This window comes from Haliaeetus albicilla, chromosome 11, assembly GCF_947461875.1.
Source record: "Haliaeetus albicilla chromosome 11, bHalAlb1.1, whole genome shotgun sequence".
NCBI lineage: Eukaryota > Metazoa > Chordata > Aves > Accipitriformes > Accipitridae > Haliaeetus > Haliaeetus albicilla.
The window spans coordinates 33174710-33196715 of record NC_091493.1 but is presented as its reverse complement, the minus strand read 5'-3'; the positions used below and the strand labels follow the sequence as shown (position 1 = coordinate 33196715).

The following is a 22006-nucleotide window of genomic DNA, read 5'->3' as shown; positions in this document are numbered from 1 at the left end:
TATGGAAAGCTTAGCCCTGCAGAGTGCCTAAGGGTCTGCCTGCGAGAAAATCAAATTTGAAGACCTAACTTTACAGAACATTTTCTTCTTCCTATTCACGAATTACTTTTCTTTGTATGACCTATCAATTTTACTCTGACTTTCCAAACCCTACTAATCCTGTGCCTTCCTCGTCACAGAATAGGCAAAAAGGAAAAAAACCCAACACATCCAGTAATACAAGTATAGGATTTCACAGCCTAAAAAAGAAAATAAGACCAAGGTCTGTAAACTACCATTTTGTTTAGAGGAATTGGTCATGGTGAGGAAATTAGAGCTGCGAGTAGAAAGAAGCCAAAATCAAAGGGACAGCAATTCCCCACTCCTCCACATGGAGCCCATCGTGGGATCCTAAGGCTGTCCCTGCCATTTGACAAGGTAGGGAGCACAAGGTCCTGGCTACCATAAATCTTGCCCAGAGCCTCCAAGGGACAAATCAGTGCTAGAAATCAGTCCTTTTCTACATCAACAGAAAAGCACATTGTACAAGGTTACTGCTGACCTGCAATACATTCATCAAGAAAAATTCTTGACTCTTCCCTGACTTCCAACAAATACATTCTAACTAGGCTATATGGGAGCCAATGAACTTCTAAAGGAAGGAGGCTATGCACATTTTTTAAATTCAGAAAGCCTATGAAAATGGATAAAAAATGTCAAGCAACTAAGGAGGTTGTGTTTTAGAGGTAAAGAAATGTAAGAGTGAAATAAGAATTGCCAAAAGTCAAGCTGAGTTAGCCTTGCAAAAGTTTATTAAAACAAGCATCCGAAGATTTTCACTGTATAAATAAATAAGAGACCAAAAAAAAAAAAAAAAAGAGTCATTTTTGAGAAAGAATGAGGCGGAGATCAAGTATTTTCTAGGTATTGTCCCAGGAGTGAATTATTTGATGGTTTTCAAGGAGGAGATAATGTTTATCAAAGAAGGTACCATCAACATGGATAACGGAACAAGGATATGGAGATAAAAACAACAAAAGTTTTATGCATTGACATTGGGGTAATCAGAACACTAGTTCTGTAAGAATATAAGAAAACAAAGGCTGGTAACAGGGAAATTTAATAATCTGTCATGTCAAATGCAGTGGCATACAAATTGAGAACAGTAAGTGCTGTTTATTTCATACTAAAAATTGTCTAGATTCAAGAAAAAATATTTAGTTCTTTACTGATCTATTAATCAGACTCAGCTATATGATACTTGGCAAGAAAGAATAATTAAAGGCAGGTAAATGGAAAATTGGTCAAAATGCATCAACATTTCATCAAAGATTGTGCCAGAGCAACCTGATAGTTTTCTACAATACTAACTGATTTTCTGGGTAAGAACATGCAGAAGATTTTCTAGATTTCTGAAATCTTATACTGTGGGAAATTATCAATAGACAAAAAAGATGAGAGTTATGGAGAGTGGACAATTGCACGAAGGAGAGAAAACAGAGTAGTTCTGAGGAGGAAGAAGTCTGCTGAAGGTATAGCATGGCAACAAGAATCAATCTTTTGACCAGTCTTTTTTAATATTTTCATTAAAGAGCTTGGCATAAAAGTAGGAGTATGCTGTTGAAATTCAATCGAGGCAAACATTGGTATGTATCATCAATACAGAAAGGAGTAGAATATAATCCAGAAAGAGATGCATGACCTCAAGAAATCGAGGAATATAAATACACTCAGATTCAACAGTGCAAATTTCAAAGCCATGTATTTTGGGAACAAGCAGAAACTTATACACTGTAAGTTCACTGTTTGAGGAAGAGAAGAAGGGCAGGGATGTAAGAAGTTGGCCACAGAAAGACTGAGTTGGAAGGGGGGAAAATTGTTTAAAGTAAAGTAAAAGTTAATTGGGATACAGCGAGGAAATGTTAGTGCCATTGGGCAACACCAGATGGGACTTCACATGGCGCTCTGAGTACAACCTGGCCATGCAAGGTAAAAAAAGCTGAACTGAAGCTGAAACTGGGACAGTGTTACAAAGGTGTTCAGAAGACTGAAGAACATGTTTAAAGCAGACCTCATTTGCCTTAGCCTGGCAAAATGAAGGTGAAAAAGAGATACGACTGCTGTGTTAAAACCTTGTGTGTGATAGATGCCATGTTGAAAATAGGGTAACCCCTGAATACTTCAGCTGATGGTCAGCAGGCAGGTATGGTTGAAGGATGCTGTTTCTTTCCAGGTTAGAGCCTTTGATTTGAAAGTTTGGGTTCTCGTGCGTCTGTTCACAGCCAGAAGCTTAGGATCATGAGCATCCATCACTGCATCTCTATTCCCCATGATGACTGGGGCGAAGAAATCATCAAATTACCATCTGGATGCAACCTGAAAATGGCTCAGCCAACCTCCATGAACAGCGCAGGGGATGTACCTGACTGTACTTACATTTCACAGTGTTCAGAACTTTTACAGCCTTGTCAGATATTCTTTCAGTTCCCTTTATGTAATTAAAGCTGCAAAAGCCCCCAAAAGAAAAAAAAAAGAAAAAAAAAAGCCTATTTCTAATACTCTGGAGGAACAGTGACAGTTTTGGTTTGAACAATGAATAACTAGTTGTCAAAGAAATGTTCATGGTATTTAACAGTTTTTATTAATATTGAATCCCTCTAGGGCAGGAATTCCAGCAATAAAGTTGTAAAACAACCATATCTACATCCTCTGTTCTCCTCTTTTTTTTTCCTTTTTTTTTTTTTCTCCAGCTGATAGCTCTGCAGTATGCAGGTTTTACTGTCCAATCAATAAGTTACTTTTGCCAAGATTTGTGGAAGACACATTGCTAACATTATACTGCATGTTCTTCATATTAAAGCGTTTATGTCCTCTTCAAATAAATTCTTCAGAATATAAAGGAATCAAGGTTCCATGGCGAGAATGATGTAAAAACTAATTCATAACAGAACCACCTAAAATTCTTTAAAACTCCAGACAAAATCAATACCCACCTCATTCTTCATCACTTACAAAGCTTACTACGCTAAGAACCTCACTGCTTTTCAGGTAGACTTTACCTGCAGGTTGCAAAAATAATTGCTTTGGGTTTGGGCTGGAGGAAGGGTGGTGGCAGCTACTGGGTCTTATTATCTACTTTGTTTTTGCTATTGCCATAAATATTTTTTAAGTAATCATCAGCACCATCTGCCACTTAGCACTGTGTTCTTTTCACAGTGTCAATACTATAAACACAGTCTGCTCCCTCATTTGATGCAGCGCAGAAGAATGGAATTAAGCAGAAAATAGCCACTCCAAAAATAGGCCTTACTATTTAAAAGCAAGCAACTCTTTCTGCAAAATGATCTTCAGAATCAGTTTCCACCAAGTCTTAAAGAGCTGTTTTGCTAAGCATCTCCAGTTAACTAAAAACAACTCCAGATTTTACTTCTTTTGTGACCACGGCACTTGACAAACCAGTCTCTCAGTGTCAATAAGTTGAAGCTACAGCTTAATATATTAATTAGGAGTTTAGTTTTATTTATAGTCATTAAACTCTTACAAAGACCATTTTGATTTTCTTACACAATTTTAACTTTTTCTATTTTTTTTGAGCATTTAAATGGCAGCATATTGGTAACTAATATGGAGTATCCCTCAATGCAATTACTAAAATTGCATTTCTATACAAAATGGTCTATTCACGCCTTAGGTTAGAGAGACAGATTAAACTCAGTCTTCATACAGTCTAAACACTACAGGCAAACTTCCAAAAAATTCTGTTCCTTACTGAGTCTTTTAAAATAATCCACCTTATCTGCAGAGCTTCTGGTCAAATGAATACAGCCATGCACCTTTGCAAGCTGAGCTATGAGAATTGTCCCTGTCATTTCCATCATAGAAGCATCATTTGTGTAATCCAGATATATAATATTTTCTGGAAACAGTTTTTTTTTTTCTAGGCATGGTGAATTATATGGTGCTGTAAACCGTACTTTAGTTTTGGCCCAGATAAAATGCCTGACTCACCCCTGTACTTTAACACAAGTTCTAGACATCAACACTGTTTTGTTGTAATGCATAGTTTGGCTTATTTCCAGTTGCATGTTGGCACTTCAGAGAAGATGAATAGAATTGAGATTTTTTTCAGTATTTCATAGGAGAAATCTTGTTATTTATGGGGGGGTTGGGGGGTGGGGAATGTCCCTTCTAGGGGTATTGTGAAGTTGGTTTTGCTCAGTGTTTTTATAAGGCTTTCCATGCTTACATGTCATTTTAGTCTACCTAAATAGTATTGTTAGATTATAAATATAAAATCTACTTCTTTGGTGCATCAATAAAAACTTATGTCAATAAAACAGCAAATAATGAAAATAAGCCAATAGTCTGCCTCCAAAATTACAAAGGAGGAGAAATGACACTCAGTCTAGAGAGGCAGATGGGTACAGAACAAAGAACGGGATGATGCAGAGAAATATGTTTACTTAAATACACATGTAGGATGCCCAGATACTACTTTGATGGGAGTAATAAACCAGCTGAGAAAAAACAGAATGCAGAACTACATTCTGTTTTATTTAGACTTACACCCTTTCACAGATTTCTTTTTTTCTTTTGCAATATCAATTTTAGATTTCTTGTTTATGTGTTTAGGAATCTAAATAGCCTACCAGTTATGAATATCTTCCCATTTTTACCTTTAACTCCCTTTTCTTCTCCCATTGTTCAGTACTCATGGTCTTTCTTCACTAAAGCCTGCTATATATATGAATGATTAAAAGTCCCACTTTTAAATGAAGGAATACGAGAAATAAAGCCTTTTTATATAACTTCAGTACCTCTTCTCTAGGTTAAGCTCTTTTCTTTCCCTGGTTCTCTTTCGCTCAGTTGAAGGCACTTTTTTTGTTAGCAGGTATTAGTCCATATATGCCTTCAAAATGCTGCATATGCAAGACTCTATAGTTAATGCCACATTTTATATAGCAGGAAACGTATACTTAGTGTAAGCATTATTCCAAAACAGATACCTTGCCAGCACTCCTCTGTACTAGCTACCTGACATGATACCATACCTGCAGCTCTTGAACTCGTAAGTCATTGTTTTCCCGTTTGAACAGAGACCACACAAAGGACAAACAAGATTAATGATCTGGGCCAGCCCTCTGCTCTAAACAGAAGCAAGCCTCAAGCCCTCCCCCCCTCCCCGCCTCCTTTCTGAGTATAAGAAAAGGTCTACAAAGTGGTGAAATAGTGTACCAGAATACGTATGTCTGAGAAGACAAGGGGCTGAAGTGGTCCTTAGCAAATGAGCCTCTGAAGTTCACCCTTGACTCTTCAGCCTCACTGTTACTGGGAGGCAGGAGCTTTTCAGTAGGCACACAGATTTACTTGCTAATGCAGAATCAGATTTGGGTGTTTCCCTCTACTACCCTCATCTTTTCCCTTTGAGTACATGAAAAATGCTAGAACCCTCAAAATGCACCCACAGGCCCTTAATAATATGTACTCCACACATCACACTGTACAATTCAATTTACATTCTGTTATTAACTTTTTCATTAATTTGTCCTGTATTTTCACTCCTTTAGTACTCTGTAAATACCCTCCAACATGAAAAAAGGCAATAAGAGATTCAACCATCTTCTGTATATCTTAATTACAGTATATTTTCATCAACAACTTTAACATTTTTCTACCAAAAAAATCTTTGCTTATCCTTGTAGTCCTACTGACTTTATATTGGGTTATTTTGCAAGCGTGAAGGGACTGAGCAAGGAATGTGTTTGTAGCCGGTAGAAATTCATGGGACTTACTTGCCCCTGGACTATGTCTGCAGCTGTTTCACTACATACTGAGATAGGTACACATATGAACCCAATCTACATATGAAAACGCCTAACCTATGGTTTTACTTCCAAGGGTCAGAACAATTGACCAATATCATTAAATATAACACTTTATAAAAACTATTTGTTATTTCATATTTATATTCATGTGCCTCTTATGATATGTATTGCCTTTTCTTGTATTTTAATCAGAGAAAATTAGAAATAGAACCAAGAAAACCTTGTTACTGAAAACCCCCCATCCAGAGCTAATTGTCTTGTAGAACACTTAATGAGTCGTTATTCATTATGATGGTGAGTACAGGGAAGGCAGATGGCATGGTAATTTTATTGATTCTGTGATCCTACTGTAGTTCGCTGATTAAGTAGGATTGAACACCACAGTTAGTGTGCCCAAAATGACATGAAATTCTGTTTTGATTCAAGGATATTGGAGAGTAACTTTCAGATAGCACTGTTGGAGAGGCCTGCTGAACATGAAATTTTGTTATCTTCATTTATATTTATAACAACAGAATATTGCACGCAGTCTTCCAGGATGTATGTTCCACAACTTCCACTGCAAAATTATTTCCGCTGAAGTCGCTCTATTAATTACTATATTTTATTTAGTTCTTGGTTTTAATTTCCAATTGTTACTTTTAACTATTAAGTTAGATTCACCTCACATAGGTCATAGCCATCTAGATGTTAGAGTTCCTCTGTGGTTTAATAGAGAGACACATATACATACACCTTCAGAGACCATTCAGCTCACTGTCTTAATAGGAAAGCACCGCTACTGGGTGCTCTACCACTTTTACCTGCTTGGTAGGAAATTTTGCTGTGTGAAAGCCACAAACCTGTAAATAATTCACAAATTACATTGTGCTTTAAAGCATTTACTGGCCTTATCCAAGAACAATGCAAATGTCAGAGTTTTATAAACTTATTGTGCAATACCTTGATACCTCAACGTGTGGGATTTAGTTGGCTTTAATAATAAGGATGATATGGTCACAGAATTTATCACACTACCAAGCTATTCTTTCTGTATTGCCCAATATATCACCAGAGCTGTATGAAGCCCTTGAAGGAGTTATTCTTGGTCTTTCCACTGCTGGTAATTCATTGACACCTTTTCTGCATTAAGTAATTTATATATTATTACTCTCCCCCCCCCCTTCTTTTTTTTTGTCTAGCTTGTTTTGTTCAATACCATTTGAGATGTATAATTTAGTTCTTTCTAGAGATCTGGTTGCAGCTGCTCTCATTATTAGATTTCCTTTGATATTAAGAAGAGTTTAAGCTATTTAAAGCATTGGGTCACACACTACAGCAATAATAGATGATCTCTAGCTTCCAAAGTGTCATAAAATCTGTAAGACATGTATGTGCATTGTATACTATAATCTGCCCAAAACTGCTTGAAGGAGTGATTTTTCTGATATGCATATACACTGATGCATGCATATTGATGTACTCATTAATTGTACAGAGAATTGCTATTTTTTTTAACCTTTGAATTTTGATCTGATTACTTAGGTACAATGCAGCCAATAAGACAACTGAAGAATGAGGAAACTATGTGTTCTACCAGTCAATCCAAAATTGAGAAATTTTAGTTTTTATCACTGCTAAACTTCCTTAATGTTTTTCATTGCTCATTCAAATTTATTTACTATTTGGTTCTAATTTTTGCCTTAATCCAAGCAAAATTTCATTTAAAAACAGTTGTTACTCTAGAGAAGCATGATTGAATTGTTAGGATCCTCTTCAAAGCTTACACCTAAAAGAAAATGTAAGGTCTACTGTGCTACACCTAACCTACTACAGTGGTAAAATTAACTGACTTTCCAGATTTTCAGGACGTTTAATTCTACAAATCATTCCTTTATTGATGAAGTCCCTTTTTAAAACAATAGTCACAATGAATAGGGTTTCTTTTTTGCAATAAATCCATTTTTATTAATATTTCATCTGAACCTACATGACCAATCTGTGTTAGACCTATCTTAAACCACTTATTAATTTTAAGCAGTTTAATTGTGTCAACATAGCTGTTATTTGTATACTTACAGGATTAGCACATAGAACTAAACAACACTGTCAAAAGTCTGTAAAGTTCTGAGTATTTTCTGCAGGAGGTAGAGAACACTCAGATCTCCACTGGGACATATGGTCTCTCCTGGAGAAGTTTTTGCCTTGCATAGCCTTTGGCCAAAGCCCACCATCTGTAGTTTCAACTTTTCTTCCAGCTGCTGATAAAGGTGAAGTATAGAACATTTGCTGCAGAAAGAGTAACCTTTACATTAGGGTTTGGTTTGTTTTGTTTTTTTTTTTTAATATTCAAAGTCATTTTTCAACAAAATATTTGTTAATGTAAACCTTGGAAACAAGTAAAACTCGCTTTTGATCAAATTCAGATCTTAAAAGCATAGGGATACGGTAACAACTCCAGTGGAGCATAGACTAGTTATTTGTGGAAAGAATAGCTTTCTTGATTTTGGAGAAACAATGTAATGCAGAACAAAACAGGCATTTCCTTCTTATATTTCAGACATATGCATATAAGAAATGAAACCCACAGACTCTCGTTGTGAACTGAGAATCAGTATTATTGACATAGCATTTAAACAAATATGTTTGACACACTGTCAGTTATACCCTAGAATGATCCCAATGAGATTGAAAATGGTTATATGCAAGTAATAGAGGATTCTAAAATTACTTGGCAAGACATAATTACTGAACACACTACTTCCATCCACCTAAATATCATTGTTTTAACCTAGCTTAGGTCATAAGGGAAACCAACTGCATGGGAAACACGTCTGCCACACAAAGCTTCCACATCATTTCAAATAACTTGGCACGGTTCACAGCATCTGCTCCCAGGAAGCCCAGGAAAGAAGCAGCAGGTAGTGCTGCAGGACAGGAATGTGGTGAATTAGTAGAGCTACAGGTATGCCAACAAACTTGCATAATAGCTTCTGCCTAGACTATGCATGTTTACGTACAGTGAAAGCAGTCCATGAGTACCAAAATTCATTACACACAAGAAAAAACAATTATAGCGATATAATCTAATATAATCTAATGGTTGAATCGGCATGGTTGCACACCTCAAGCATTTCTATTTGCTTTTGACCCTGAACAAAGTGAAAGTTGTGGGACTAAAAATTTTAGATACTTTTAAATACTAAATGGCTGACAAACACTATAATAACAAACGAAGGAACAGCATTTGAAATACATGCCTGCAAAGCTGATGGAAGGCAAAGTAATAAGAGGACAGAGCAGAACAGTAGGACATAACGTGTAAAAAAGAGGTGTATTCTGTCACAGATTGAGAAACACTCAAAATGACACATCTGCTGTATTGTTGAACCCAAGTCCTGTTTCAAAAAGCCTATTCCGTCCACATTTTACACACAGCAAAGAACAGCAATTATTTTTTAAAAAATTATATATAGTAAATAGAAGCTGATTATGAAGTAACTAGATAAATACATTTTTACTGCCGAGAAGCACATCATAGGTAAATTTGAAAACAACAGAAAAAAACATTTTAAGCTCCAATTTCAACAATTACTTTTAATTTCCTTTCATAATGTTTTTCCTTTTTGTAAGACTATAAACACCTTCATTTCTTTTTCATTTTATTAAAACATGAACACGTAATATGCTAAACATCCTTCCTCCCTCATTGCTCTCTTTCAGAGCACTTACATTTATATACTTCTTCCAGGAAATGTATTTGAGAAAGCATCAGTAACACTTATTTTCATAGCACTTCCAGAAATGATATTCCAAGCCATAAACAGCATTTTAAAAACTAAGTCCTCATCTCAGGATTCAGGGGGAAAAAAAAAAATTACACACCCCACCCAACTGAAAAAAAACACCCTGAACTAAAAAAAACCAAATAAATAACAGATAGTCATCAGGCCAAAAGAAGAAGAACGAACACTCAGCTGAGCTTATTTCCAACATAAGTCAACTTAGTTTGCCCTTATCATCATTACTCAATACTTTTTAATCTCTTAAATGGATTTTTGAAGGTTAAAAGGATATCATTTTGGCTCTTAATAAGAAAAGTTAGCCTTAAAGCATATTTTCTGGTTTATAGGAGCATTTTGGGCACATACCATGCAGCTTACTATTCTTTACAAAAGTGTTCATTTTGGCAACAGCTCCAAAGAATTCTGAAACGTTAAGCTGGTCGTCTGTGCAGCGCTACATTACTGTCTCAACTTTGTTCTCATGGCCATTTTGTATCATAGCATTGTAGGCAGTTATTTAGAGGATTTTAGAAGTGTATTTAAGTACCTCCTGTTTAGGAAGTATTTTAGAAGAATGGGTGTAATGGTTTTGTACAACAATCTGGCGTAGATCAGATAAGGTAGATTACCACAAGAAGTGCTTCCAGATAACGCAAATGCTGCTTTAAAAGGAGCTGGGATCGTTTCCAAAGTGAACACCTTCCTAATGAAGCAGACACATCCGCTCACGCAATCCCAGGTTTCATCCGACAGGCATTCTGGGAAATGCTAATATTTTAATTGAATCCTGGGCTGCATAGCATTGGGATTCACGGTGCAAAGGAACTTAACTAGAAGTTAGTGGACTAAACATCAACTTGAACTGAGAATACTCACTGGTATTGCCTATATAGCCTCATTTATCACAACTTGAACTGAAACTCTAGAAGTGTCTGCATCTGAAATTTTTTTGCCTTACAAGTCAAGGTTGAAGAATATCGGTATGTACACATATTGTTTCAGGAAGTGCTAATGAGATATGGCATTGTACACCAGCCTAGTCTGACCACTGCGCTTTTTATTTGAGATACCACAACAAATTCCAAACAAAAATTCCTCATTAAACACTGGCCCTAAACTTAACATCAATTGGACTGAGTAGCCCCTTGTATTCACCTGCTGTGCTGTTATTTTGGGTCTGTGTGGGTGCCTTTGTCCAAGCAGACTGCCTTGCACGAGAAAGGACATGACGCTCAGCAACACGAGCCTTACCTGACTGACCAGGGGGTGGGACTCCTGATGATCCTCTGGGCAGACATAAAAACACCGTGAGGACTGCGGCTCTGTTTCCTGAACAGGGCTCAATGGCAATCGGTTTAGGAGCACCCTGAAAAAGGAAGATACCAATGTAATATCCGACATTTCCATTACAGTTTTACTTGTACATCTTTAACTTATTTTAAGGTTCACTGTAACAGTAGGAAGATATTTTTCCCAATTAGTTCTTTGCATTTAAAGAGACTGTCCTACCCATGTTAATTGACTTAAAAATGGGCTTTAACAGCCCACACTGCAAATCTAACCAAACAGAAAAAATGAAATGATCATAAAGACAACAAAATTATACTTAGTTTTATAGCTCACTAAATGAAGAGATATCAACTTCTTAAAGCTTAGAAAACAACAAAACCTTTTGGTATACACACTGGTATCTAAAAGTACCAGAAACTCCCCTATTCTAGTAAGAAGTACCCACGTGAAAAAACTGTGCTTCAGTGGCATCCATTACCTAGCCCTCCTAATACCAAAATCATAAAATGAGAGCAAATCTCTATAATATAGATATATATAAAGATAACCAATCTCTCTTGAGTTTCCCAGACCAGTAAGTCTGCCTTCTCTATGTCTGTCCTGGTAAGCAAATGATTTCTTTGAGACAGGAACTTCCTGATTTTTTTTGCATATGCAGAAAACAGGTGCAGTGTTACTATATTTGAATAAAGTTAGAAAAGCTCTGAAAATGTTGCCTGTGCAATTATCATCTTACTTTGTCTTATATGAAGCTATGACAATGCTGGTTTTGCTGGTGGGAGGTATGTGCTGTTACCAAGCATCTCTCTCTTATTAGCTGTAGAGATCTTTTCATTTGCAGTTAACTTGCAACAAAATGGTTGCTACCATATTGTTCTCAAGTTACCAAGACTGAGGATACTAGGAGCAGGGAAAAAAAGCAAAGCAGTCTACAAAACCATAGAATAATAAGTTTCTAATATGACAATTTGCAGTGTTTCCATATTTACATGTTTCCATGTTTTGTGCTCACTAAGATATAGGCATTTCACTTTGGAGAGCTTAAACATTTAGTCAAGCAGTAAAGATATTTCTAAAAACATTAGGTCAAAATCAGCATAAGCATTTGTTTCTTTTTTTGTTTGTAAATTTTTAGAATGTCTGTCATGTTCCAAGGCAAAATACGAGTTTGATGTTTTGATTCAAAATTCAAAGCCATAAAACTTTCCATTGACATGCAAAATGCAATGTATATATAAATGTCAACTGATTCAAGTTTACTAAGAAAAATGATAGTTTAGCCAAGTTAAATACACTGCAAAGTATTAGATATAAAGAAAACAAAGGCGCTTCCATCATGTAAAGCAATTATCATTTTCTATTTTTCTGCCTCCGAGTAACCAACATTTACATTCCTTATCAGTAAAGATAAGGAAACAGAGAATACAGCAATAAATCGAACAATAGATAAATATACTTATTTTTTACTTCATGGTCATATTTGAAAGGCATTGCTGTAGATGCATTTGAGGCGATAGCATTAAAATAACTTGGGCGAGGAATGTCATCGAATTTAAAATTGCTATGACATAATGAATGACAACTTATATTCACTAAAGCCTTACCAAATGATGAAACAGAAAAGTAAAACCCTAAAAGCTTCAACTAAACGCAGTAACTTTTCAAAAAACAACATAAGAAATATTTTCTAATCTGTGTGTACTGGATTTGTAGCATTTACTAATAATATTTTGTAATGCATTGATTCAATATAGGCCAAAGGAACAGATGAAGAGAACAGATTCTGAATCTGGGTAAGCTGGTGTATATCTGTGGACTTCCGTAGATGTATTATCAGCAAAACATTTGGACAGGCATTGCTGGATGATAAGATTCTATACTAAAAGCAATGCAGGGAACGGGGAAAACAGAATAAGAAGCTTGCTAATATTAGCAGCATTGATTGTATGTGCACAAAAGTAGTACGAGTGGATTATTGGAAAAGAAATGATGTGGGAAAGTTTGCTTTCTTATTACGGTTTCTTTGACTTACATGTGTTGAAGGGCAATGTAAAAAAACCCATACAAAAATAACGGTATTTCTTCTGATCATAACATTTAATATAGAAAAGGGTCTTGATGGGATCATTCAGATTAGCAGCTGTGCCCTGGGCTGTTTAAATCTAATGAGAGAAGCGTAGGCATAGCATAACATAATATAACACAGCACTGACAGCAGTCTGGTGTAGACCTCTCTGCTTACTTCTTTCTCCCACTATTACACACTTTCATTCACTCCTACCTGTTGCGCTTCCAGTTGTCAAAATCTAGGGCTTCCCAACTGTCGCACACTCATATCAGAGCTCCCCTTAGACCTAAATACGTGCCCCTTCATTCCAGCAGTTCTACCTATATCTCTCTTCCCCAACCATCCAGACAGGGATGCAGCTCCACGCCAGCTAAGCTCATCTCACTTCGCCCCTGTGCTTCCGACGTCACCCTGCATTGGCCTTCCTCCTGCATCTTCAGTGCAAAATAGATTTTCCAGCTCTAGGCAAGCTCCTGCAGCAGGAGCTGTGAACAGAGCAGACCAGGTCCTCCTCACGTCCATGGACAGAGTGCCATAAATTGGGGAGGTGGCTAGTCAGTGACTCCTGTGCACTCACTAATATGATAAACAGATTTTACAGATAAAAACCTTTGCATGGGGTGTCATGGACCATCTTCCACTATATACAAGAACAACAGCACCTGAACCCTTTGCTATTACTAATGCAAACAATAGAGCATTTAAGTCATCTTTCCCAATTTGTCACAACAGCAAATCAAATAACATGATTCCTTTCAATCTCAAAAGGCAGAAAAAATGAAATCTTCATTTAAAAATCTAATTTAGGATACAGTTTATGCAGACACAAAACTGAAAGGAACAAATTTACCATTGTGCCTTTTAATTTGGTGAATAATTACTTTATTCTAAATCAAAATGATGATATTTTCTATTGCTGTGTAATATAAAACCTTTTATTAACAGGTCCCATCCTTTTCTGTTTGAAGTTTATACTAATGCTTTTCAAAACACAATTGGAGGGAACTGTTCCTGATAAATATTTTTCAGAGGACTTCATCCAAAAATCAAATACAGTAAGAATTTCTATTTGTGCTTATTTGTTCTTTATAGAACATTACGAATGGAAAAGCAGATGTCTTATCTTACCTCACATCATTCAGATTCACTAGCAAAAACCCACAGAAGCATAGAGCAAATGATAATAATTTAGATACCCTAAGGTTTGTCAGTTGTTTAAAGATAAATACATAACCATGAATCAAAGTTATTTCACAGTGACATAACATGTTCTCTGAAATGTGCCATTTATCATGCATTTTCCACGGGTTTTTTTCAAGAGATAAGGCACATGTTTGTTTGCCCAAAGCACTTAGCTACCATGATTTACTTGCTAGAATTACCTTCCCCCCCCCCCCCCGAAAGTGACTTACCTTTTTTTGCCAAAAAGCACAAATGACAATCACAGAGTTAATAAAACTTTATCAGTGGAAGACAGAATAAACAAATACTTCTTTATTTAACCATGTTTTACTCTTATATTCCCTTTCTTACACTCACTGTGACAGAAGGAGGTATGTCAGTTGGGAAGGTGAAAAAGAAAGGGGAAGAAAACCATGAAGGAATAGGAGGGTAAGAGAGCATATATTATTATTGATACCAGGAAAAGAAGAGTAAGTCAGTGGATATAGAAAGAAGAAATAAGTGCAGAGCATAGGGAAGAAAACAGAGAATAATAATTAAAAAAAAAGAGATAAGGTTTTATCCAAAATTTAAATGTGTTGTCATATATTTATTCACAGAAAACAAGTATCAGAAGTTATCTTCCCAGGGTCCTAGTTTTTTGTCATAGAAAACGTTCTCCAGTCTCCAGATTTTTTTTCTGAAAATCCTACAAAACCCAGCCAAAGTCCAGCTGCCTGGGTGAGTTTGTGAGGAATTACCGAGCTTTGGGAAGATTCTTTGCTCGCCCCTGAGTTGTTTCTATAAGAAATAAATTTTGGCTGGTTTTTTTTTTTTCCTATACAAAGGACAGATGACAATACTACCATTACTGGCATAAAAACATATGTCAGTCTATAGTATATCCATACCTGTATTAAAAATATCTGTTTCTAAGTAACTTTGGACATCTGCTTTATGACAAGAAAGTAACAAAGTGCATTGTGTTATTTGGCTGTTTAGGAATAACACAAATGAGCAGCTTTAACAGTTCATATCAAGAAGAAACTGGGAAGTATATTTTGTCATTCTTGGAGGGCAGGACAGGCAACAGAAGGCAACAGCATGAAGAGGTGAGAAGGGTAGGAGAACACAACGATGACTAAGGGGATGTTCATGGAGCTGCTATAAGGGTTCGGAATCTCTTGGGGGGAAATGCACTGAAACTTTAGCATCGATTCATATCAACGAAAATATTAAATACTGTGAATACGGGAAGATGAAAAGTGTAATGTGTTTTGGCTCTACCTGTATTCCAAGAAGTGGTGTCCCACAGAAGTGCTATAAAACTTTGGATTTTCAGTACTAAGTAATATCTATATATATTTTTTCTGTTCAGCATCCTAAGTTAGGTGCATCCAATTTTTAAAAGTGCATTATTACACCATAAGACAAATAGATCACGTAAGACTAAATGGCTCCAAACTCATGCCAAAAAAGCAATTAGAAAATTGAATCAAGGAATTAAGGATTAATGCGAGCATGTTACACCTGTCAGCAGTAATAAGTATTTTGACAAGAACAGAATAAAGTTTGACAGTGTGCACAAATACAGTTCTCATATATAAATCAAGAATTTAAATGCAAACAACTATGCATTAATCACTGTAAAGTTTCCTGACTAAAATGGTCTTAGTACTACTTACGAGAATTCATTATAAATAAAACTTCATCTCTTCTAAAAAAACCAGCTTGACTTACACTTTTTTGTTTTAGAAATAAATGACGCCCATTTAAACCTAGTTTTTAATCATATTATTAAAACAGAGTTAATCTGGTGAATTCCACATAAACTAAGCTTGATGGCTTGGCAAATAAACAATCAAATCTGTTGTTGTGACAGGATGAGTACCAGACTCAGAATGTAAATAGCCACTTTTCTGGAGATCAGTGTGCAGGACTTTAGAGGGGAGAGAAGAAAAGAAACAAGACTGCATCCTCTGAAGAGGTAAAGAATGTAGAAAAGGAGGAAATGTAAAATTTAGACTGTTATATTACAAGTAATCACATCTTCATTTTCCCTCAGCTTCAGGTTCTTTTCCTGAATTCTTTGGTTATTTTCTGAGTTTCTTGATTTATTTGTGATAAGCAAGTCTCAATTCAGAAAAGCACTTGAGTACCTAAGCTGGATTTTGGTCAAATTTAGATACCCACATGCAAAATCAAAAGCCTCAAAACACTGTTAATCTTAATTTCAATATTAAAAATTTCCCAATAGCTGAAGCTCTCCACTACCTGCCCAGGCACATCCTGGTGTCTCTTACACCCACTCAGGATTCACTGGCATTCCTGCAGCTGCCCTGGATGTAGAGCTTGATCTAGGTAGCTGTTTTCAAAACAAGCTTACTAAATTAGATTTTTACAATACGGTTGTGGCCACTTTCTTTTTAAAACGCAGTTGAAAGCAGAGGTAGCTCTGTTCTTTGAGGAAAGAGGATTAATCCTGGTTTTCCTATTCTGCTTCTACTAAATGCTTGTTTGAGGTGAAATACTCTGACCTATAATTAAAGATGTGGAGTAAAATGCGATGACTGCTCTGACCATTTTCAGTGCAGTAAAGGCAGACTTTTCAGCAGTGCAAGGGAGAAAAAGAAAATTCATCTTTTCAAATTCACAGAATTCCGTTGATGTCATTTGGTGGGGGCTTTCGGGGCCATTTTGCTGGAGAAACTCCAAATGTCCTTAGCACAGCTATCCTGCCAAGAGAAGGAGATGGGAGACTCCCCCCCGTAGCCAACCTTCATCCTATCCCCATCTTTTTTTCTCCATGGTTATTTGCCGAGGGAATCAAAACCAAAAGTAATGTCAGAGGAATGGAAGAAGCACTGTCTGCTCCTCCCAGCACCAGCTCACCGCTTCCACAGCACCCACTGCTGCCCTGAGGAGAACCTGGCACTTCTACCAGAGCGCTGAAACTAAGGCAATGCCTCAGACAGAACCAAAGACCGTAATCGGTACTGCTGTTTTCTTAGACTATCAGTGTTATACTGCATTGCTGTTCTAAATGTTGGGTACATATTAACTAACGCTCATTAACCTACTTTTGAGTATGAGCTTCCCACCTACCCAAAAGTTTTGACAATTTTCTCCACAGATTGATACAATGAGTAATAAGCCTTAATGACAGGGAAAAAAAAGCTTTCACCAAACATCATCTGTGTGCCAGGAGAAATATACTTTAGGAAATACCACAACAGACTAAATAAGCGAGGCTGGAGTTCTGAACATTGCTTTGTGGCTGGCATAGGAAACTCCAGTTCTTCGTATGACCCTAGGGTTTTACTGAAATTGTAAGCATCCACTAAAGATTTTCATTTAATCCATCCCGTAAAGTTCCTCTCTTGCGATTAGTGAGCGGAAAGTTTTACCTCATCTAAACCTACAAGAATGGCCCAGAGCCTGAGTGTCCTCAACGCTTTGGGCTTCTACACTGCACCTTCTTTTGCCTGAGGATTTCTCAGTGATTTCTAACTTTGATTAATGAGGTCACACTAACCCACACAGAGTACATCACTGCGTTACCTACAGCAGTAAAAACTGGAGAACTTTTTGGAGTACCTTACAATTCTTCCACCTTTAGTGAAAGAAACTTGAGGTAACATCTTTGCTTCTCTGACTGAGTCATCCAGCCACCGCTGATTTACTGGGAGGACTCTACCAATTCTACTTGACCTTCAGAATGAACCAGTTTTCCCTGAAAACTTCTACAGTGTCTAATGGAGCTGAGATCAACAGGCTTATTGATAATAAAATGCAACCTGACCAAAATTATACTAACATTTCTTCTTAGAGATTTTTTTAACATTGAATTATCTTTCCAGAGTAATTTTGCCCCATTGTCTTTGCAGAATATAAATCTCCATTAATTTCCTTGTTTCAAAATAGCAATGGAAATCTTAGAATATGTTGGTCCATTATTTTCCATATGAAAAACAGTGGGAATTAACAATAAAAAGAACACATTATGATTACCAAGCTGTGATTATGGCCCCAGTGAGCAAACCGCATTGTTATCCTTCAATTTATTGTCTTAACTCTCTCTCCACTATATCAATATGCAGTGATAGGCTGCATTCTTTTTTGCAGTCTTTTGAGTAGAATGTGATTGTTAACAAAGGTTATGTACTGATGTTAAATTTATGTATTAATCTCAAAATTTTTATGCTCAGAAGAGCCATATTTTTATTATAAGAACTATATTCATTTGCAACAAAGTTACTCTCAGTTAATCTAGTAAAAGACTTCGTTTCAAAACCTAATACTATGTCATACAGCATTTCATTAGCAAGAGTTATGAATTGACATTCTGATTAAAACTGATTTATTAAGACAAAGCTTCGAGACACACCTGCAGAGGCATTTATTTTCAATGGGGTTTCCAGAAAGAACTCCTAGTCAGGTTTCCTAGTCAGCTTTCATCCTACTGCCTAGAGGTTGCTTTTTCTGAATTGTGACACTAGTGTGAACCATCCTGCAGTTTTCCTGACTTTCACAAGTGGCTGAACAGAACACAAGACATTGAAGTTAAATCAAAATATCAGGTAGCTGCAGGGCACACTGCGTTTCTTTTTCTGTGTGTCCACGTATGCAGTTTCTTATCTCTTCATACTGTTAAATAAACTTGGTTTTACTTTACTGTTACATCTTGCTCGCTAATAAAAGTAATTTCAGGTTAATCTGGAAAATATTGAACATAACTTACAACGGATGGTGTGTGTAGTAGTTGTACTGGATTACTGCCAGAGGTATCCCCAAGAGCCTCCAGAACATTCCCCTATTAAGCTGTATGAGTCTGATTAAAGGCTGGCAACGTTAGCGTCCAGTTTGTGAAAAGAAATTTATCTTGGCAGCAGCTAGCTAGATCCTGTTGGGAAAAGCAGCTGAGACCCTATGTCTGTGGCATATACCAAGCATCATGTATCCCCAGATACTTTCCTGTAAATTCTTCTGACTGCCATTTCAAATTCTGTAAGTCAAGGTGGTGTTGTGCAGTGAAGTGATGCTAATGGGCATTTGTTTCCCAGATGGGTATATCTGTTCGACCTCCAGGGATTAGAAACAAGAAGTGGAGAATTCTGTTATTCCTTCACAATTCAACCTTAAAGGCTTGTCTATGAAAACTCACATTTCAGTGGTGACAAATCACTGACAGTCCATCACTGTTTGAAATTGGGCTGATCACTTACAACCGGATTGTCACTCCCATATTTCACAGTGGGTTAACTTTATCCCAGACTGCCTGACAGAAGACGACATGGTCCCTCCAGAGCCACTACTAACTTTTCAGGGTGAGAAAGATGAAGTACTAAGCACACTTTAAATTCTGCCTAATTTGCAGGCTAACGAGGGTGGCTATGGTGGAAGGCAGGGGAATGCTGAGCTAAGGATGAGCACAGTACAGGTTACTTTCATTGGGAACAAGCAAACCAAGACAGCTACAGATTTCTGAAATGTCCATGAGGTGGATAAACATGGGCTGTCCTTTGCTCGTGGTGGATCAGAAAATTTCAATCTGTCATTGAGACAATGAATCTTGGGTAGATGTCAAAAGTTCTGACTAGCAGGTGCCTTTTGTGACCACAGAGATCTCATTCCTGTAGATGTGCAGCATCCTAGAGTCATTAAAGACAAGGTTTGATTATCATTTAGAAGATCTATGCCAGACTTGAGGGTTAGGAAAGGCAAGTGTCCTGAAATTATTATGCAGTATTTTGCATTTCTTGCAAAACTGGAAAGAAAATATAGTACACCATATGTCATCCAAAATACGCTTTTAGTGAACTTTTCTTCAGCAATGTCTTTTAAAGTTCTTGTGTAACCTCCTGGCCACATACAGGATGCCTAGCAAATGATAAATTAAAATATTTATACCTGGAATCGTATTAATGAAAAAAAGAACTAAATCAAGACACATTGTGAAAACTAGCTGTCAGCAGAAGGGATTAAAGTGCAAACCTGGCAATATTCTTAATGCTGGAAAAAATGCTAATGGCACCAGAATAACAAATTACTTTCTATCATGACAACTTACACAGATCACAGCCTACTGAATGTAGGGAAGACACGAACCGAATGTCTGAAAGCATGACATAGCTTTTATTTTGATTGTTCTTGCCATGGTCCAAGGACAGCTGTAAAATGTGTACACCATAGCCAAAAACATTCTGAAACAAATTATCCCACTACTTAAGATTTGTAAGTCTATGGAATTTTTCATCCTAGTGTGTGTGGATAGTGTGGATCAGGTCATAGCTGCTCCAGCAGCAGGAAGAATCAACAATAAAAGATTTCTCTATCCCAACAAAAAGGTATGTGATGGCAGCAAAAGGGAACCTAGTTTTGCTCTATCATGTACTAGTAGCAACAGCATGTGTTAAATCGACTAGTGGTTTTGGCAGTAGTTGCTGCCAATGAGGTAGAAAGGGAGAGTTCAGTCTGGCAGGCTTGTGAAAGCACAAACCAGACCTTTTTAAAGGTGTTGCAAGATGCGTCTCTCACTTTCCTCTCTTGAGGACCTCCATCACCTACTCTGGCCCATTCACTAATTTGAAAGCATAATTCGGTAGTTTTCCACTTGAAGCTTATGAATTAATTCAAATCTCAAATATCTGTGAGATAATCCTCAGCTGCCTAAATCAGCACAACACTGAAGTAACAGCAGAACTATGTTGATTTATACCAGCTGCAAATCTGACACTACATTATTAATTTCTTAATGGTGTCCTTGAAAAATCCTGCAAATAAACTCAAGTACTATCACTTAATGTTGCTTCCCAAGATGCTCCCCATCAAGATTGTTAGTACTTACAGTGGTCACAAACATATTAGGAACTTCACTGAAAATGCACAAGAAATGAAGTCTACAGGATCTAATCTGACAAATGATTAGACACATGAGAATTAGTGCTTGGAGAAGCTGTTGCGTTAAAGCAAACAGGATTACTCGCATGAATGCAATTATTTATGCATGTTACTCATGTTAGCTTAACATAACTGATGGAATTTTTTTTTTTTTTTAAGAAAAAGAGACAGATTTTTTTTAATATAACAAAATAGGAAAAAGTCTGCTCCTTTAAAATACTATAAAACCTGCATCATTTTTATTAAATCAGCAAAGATTTACTACATAAAGTATTTGCTGAACTTGGATTTGCTGAATCCCACTTACTTATTCAACACTTACTTTTATGGAAAGTAAGTGTCATTTTTTTAGAAAGTACCATATTCCAAGCCTGCTTAGCCCCTTGAGCACTGCTAACTGAAAATGAGTGGTATGGAAACATAGTCCAGCTCAGCTTACGCTTCTATTCCATGTGTGTTTCCTAGGGCGCAGCAAGACCTTCTAATTATTTTATATTTTATTATTTCCTTCAGTAAGGTATTACACAGTCACCACCAACAAAAATCATTATTCACATCGAATTCTATAGTCCCCATCCTTATTGCATGAAAGTACAGAAAAGGTTGTTATTTTTCTTCAAAAATGTTCTCACTTTAAATTTTACATTGTAAAATTTAGCAGCAGCGATGACACTTGAAACATCTTTTCTTCAAAAGACATACCATTTTCACAGCAGACTGACCATCTTTTTTAGAGTTTCCCTGAAAAATCACAGATTTGTGAACTTTTCATTGGAGTTTGCTTCCAATCCTTGCATTCCATGAAGCTTTGCACTCCCCCTCATATATTTTTCTTATCTAACCAAATGATTTCTCTTCCCCTAATTTTTCGCAGAGAGTTTAATCCACTGCCAGTAGTAAAAGAGAGTAATGCTTGTCCTGTACTTCAGTCATAAGAATAGTATAACACATTTACTTTTGTACTATGTGTAAACTAATTTACTTTAGCCATGACTACTGTTAGGCTAATGAGGCAAATC

At 36.6% G+C, this 22006-nt stretch overlaps 1 protein-coding gene across 1 annotated transcript in view; it reads right to left on the bottom strand.

The window, feature by feature from the left end:
• Window positions 1-22006, bottom strand: part of ATRNL1 (attractin like 1) — a 541498-nt gene that overhangs the window by 48465 nt on the left and 471027 nt on the right. The window contains 1 exon segment of the mRNA XM_069797060.1: window positions 10820-10934. Within this exon segment, the coding sequence (XP_069653161.1) occupies window positions 10820-10934 (115 nt within the window).